This window comes from Monoraphidium neglectum (genome assembly GCF_000611645.1).
Source record: "Monoraphidium neglectum strain SAG 48.87 unplaced genomic scaffold scaffold03560, whole genome shotgun sequence".
Lineage (NCBI taxonomy): Eukaryota > Viridiplantae > Chlorophyta > Chlorophyceae > Sphaeropleales > Selenastraceae > Monoraphidium > Monoraphidium neglectum.
In genome coordinates this window covers 3,562-6,009 of record NW_014010069.1, presented here as the reverse complement: position 1 = coordinate 6,009, position 2,448 = coordinate 3,562, and the positions used below count along the sequence as shown (strand labels likewise).

At 64.6% G+C, this 2,448-nt stretch overlaps 1 protein-coding gene across 1 annotated transcript in view; it reads right to left on the bottom strand.

Moving 5' to 3' along the window:
- Nucleotides 1-1,255: 1,255 nt before the first annotated feature.
- Nucleotides 1,256-2,448, bottom strand: part of MNEG_12993 (Putative ATP-dependent RNA helicase DHX29) — a gene marked incomplete at both ends in the record, with an annotated part of 3,691 nt that continues 2,498 nt past the window's right edge. The window contains 3 exons of the mRNA XM_014038535.1: nt 1,256-1,438; nt 1,783-1,876; nt 2,217-2,441. Coding sequence (XP_013893989.1) covers nt 1,256-1,438; nt 1,783-1,876; nt 2,217-2,441 — 502 coding nt within the window. The remainder of the gene's footprint in view (nt 1,439-1,782; nt 1,877-2,216; nt 2,442-2,448) is intronic.

Genomic DNA, 2,448 nt, shown 5'->3' with positions numbered 1-2,448 from the left:
CGCATTGCGCAAAGCCATGAGCGCCCTCGTAAGGCGAAAAGGAGGCCCACGCAGCAAAACACTGCCATGCCAACCCCTTGAACCCTGTGTCCTGAACCCAGAACCCCACCTCGAAGGCGGCGCGCTGCTGCTGGGGGCTGATGGCAGAGTGCAGCGGCAGCAGTCGGTGGCGGCCGCGCGCAAAGTGGGCGTTGCTCGTCAGCCGTTCCAGCACGGCGCTGATCTCGGCCATGCCTGCCGGTCAGTGGAAGTGGAATTACATGATGCGGCGCGCGGCGGGCACTGGGGCTCAGAAACTTTTGGATTTCGGGGGACGGGTGGCGCGCCGGGCGAGGGGCTGGCCGGTCCAAATTCCCTTCTCCCAAAAGCGCGCGCATGCTTCCGCACACGCCACGCCGACTGCATCCGGTCGCAGCCGCCGCGCGGCCGGTTTAACCTGGCACGCCGAACCGCGCGGCCCCAGACGCCCCTGAAACACGCAATCCCACCAGCAATCCCAACGGAACCGGCAATCCCAACCGGCAGGAACCAGTCTCAGTGTGTGTGTGTGTTTGTGTGTGTGTATGTGTGTTGTGTAGGTGTGTGTGTTGTGTAGGTGTGTGTTATCAAACTGTGTGAGTGCGTGTGCCTACGATGGTGGTATGTGTGTGTGCGCGCGTGTCTTGTGCCCCCGAAGCATCCCACCTGGCAGGAACACGAGCACCGCGCCGTCCTCGCAGGCCTCGTCCACGTGGCGCACTGCTGCCTCTACCAGATCAAGATCAAGCACGTCCTCATCCAGCCGCGACAGATTCCTTTTTTTGTGTGTGGGGGGGTGCCATTAATAGTCTTATTATTGTTGTATACGTTGTGCCAATGTTCAGCAGGGTGTGTTGCGGGGGGTTTTGAATGGGCGTCGAATCCCGGTGGCTTGCGGCAAAGGCGGCGTTCGCGCCAGACCGAGGGTCCCTCGAGGGGAGCCGCCCCAGGCGGTTTCATAGGGCCGTGCCGGGAAGCTTCTATGCAGCTGCGGTCCCCGCGGGACGCGCCGGCGTGACCAAACGGGGACCGGCCTGCCGTAGTTCGTGGGCCCACCCGCCCGGCTGCCGCTTCCAAACCTTGCAACGTCTAGAGGTTGAGATGTCATGATATCCCCAGCTTGCATCCCCATTCTGTGTTGCTGTGGCGTGATCCTGTCACCCCGGACCATGTGACATCAACCTGATGTCACATGACCACAACTGATCTCGCACGCGCCGCCCCGTGCACTCCTCACCGCCGAGTCACGGCCGAGTAGCCATCGTACAGATCCGGGTCAAAGTGGGGGTTGACCGGCCCCGCCCCCGCCTCGTCGTCGCCCCAGCCGGACCGCAGCAGCCCAGCGCGCCGCGCGTCGCCCTTGGCGGCCGCCTTGATGCCGCCGGCCGCGCCGCCGCGCCCGCCGCCGCGGAGGGCGGCCCTGGGGGTTGGTTGGTCAGGGTGCGGCGCGCTGAGTCAGCATTTGACACCCTTCAATCGTGTGCGCCCGGACTTTGTCAATCCCCTCCACGCCGCACACCTTGGAAACCTGACCCAAATAACCAAGATCCAAACAGCCCCGAAACAGCTGAAGAGTCGAGGACGTACCCACCCGCCCCGCAGGTTTTTCAACCAGCCCGCAACGGGTGCAAGAATCGACCACACACCCAGCCGCCGATTTTCTTTTCGGATTTTCCCATGCAAGCGCTCAAAACCCGGCGTCGAAACCCGGCAAAATACAGTCAACAGCCGCGGTCAAAGCCCGCGGTCAAACAATGACGTCACCTGGCCCCGGGGTCCAGCCTGTAACCTGTCGCCTCATAGACGTCCTCCAGGAAGAGCCGCTCAACAGGGAACGTCCGCCCAGAGCACGACAGCACTGCCGGGGCCGGCGGCAGCAGATGAGATAGCGAGTTGTTTTGAAAGCGCGGGTTCGAGCGGCGAGACCCGCGGGCGTGTGTGCGTGTGGGCGGGCCTGGGGCACGCGCGCATGCGTCGCGGCTGGAGGTTGATTCGAGCGGACCGCGCGCCCCGCGTGCACGGAATGCGGTGGGGGCTAGCAGGCGCGATCGGCGCCGTTCGGCGGTGGGGCGAGCCCGGGCTCCCAATTGATGGGCGCAGGGTTGGGTTGGGAGCTCAGGGGTTTCCTAAATGATTGAACGCGTGTGAGAGCGAAAAGCAATGGGTATGCGCATCCCCGCGGCCCAGAGGGGCCTCACCCGGGCACCCGCCAAAGTAGGCGCTGTACAGCCCTGAATCCAGCGTCGCTGACATCAGCACGACCTTGAGCCGCGGCGGCCGCCGGCCGCCATCCTCTGGCCGCCCGTCCGCTGCCGCCGCCTGCTGCTGCTGCTGCTGCTGCTGCTGCTGCTGCTGCTGCTGCTGCTGCTGCTGCTGCTGTGAATGCTGCGACTGGGCCTGCTCGGTCGCCTTCTCCCAGTCCTCTCTCTC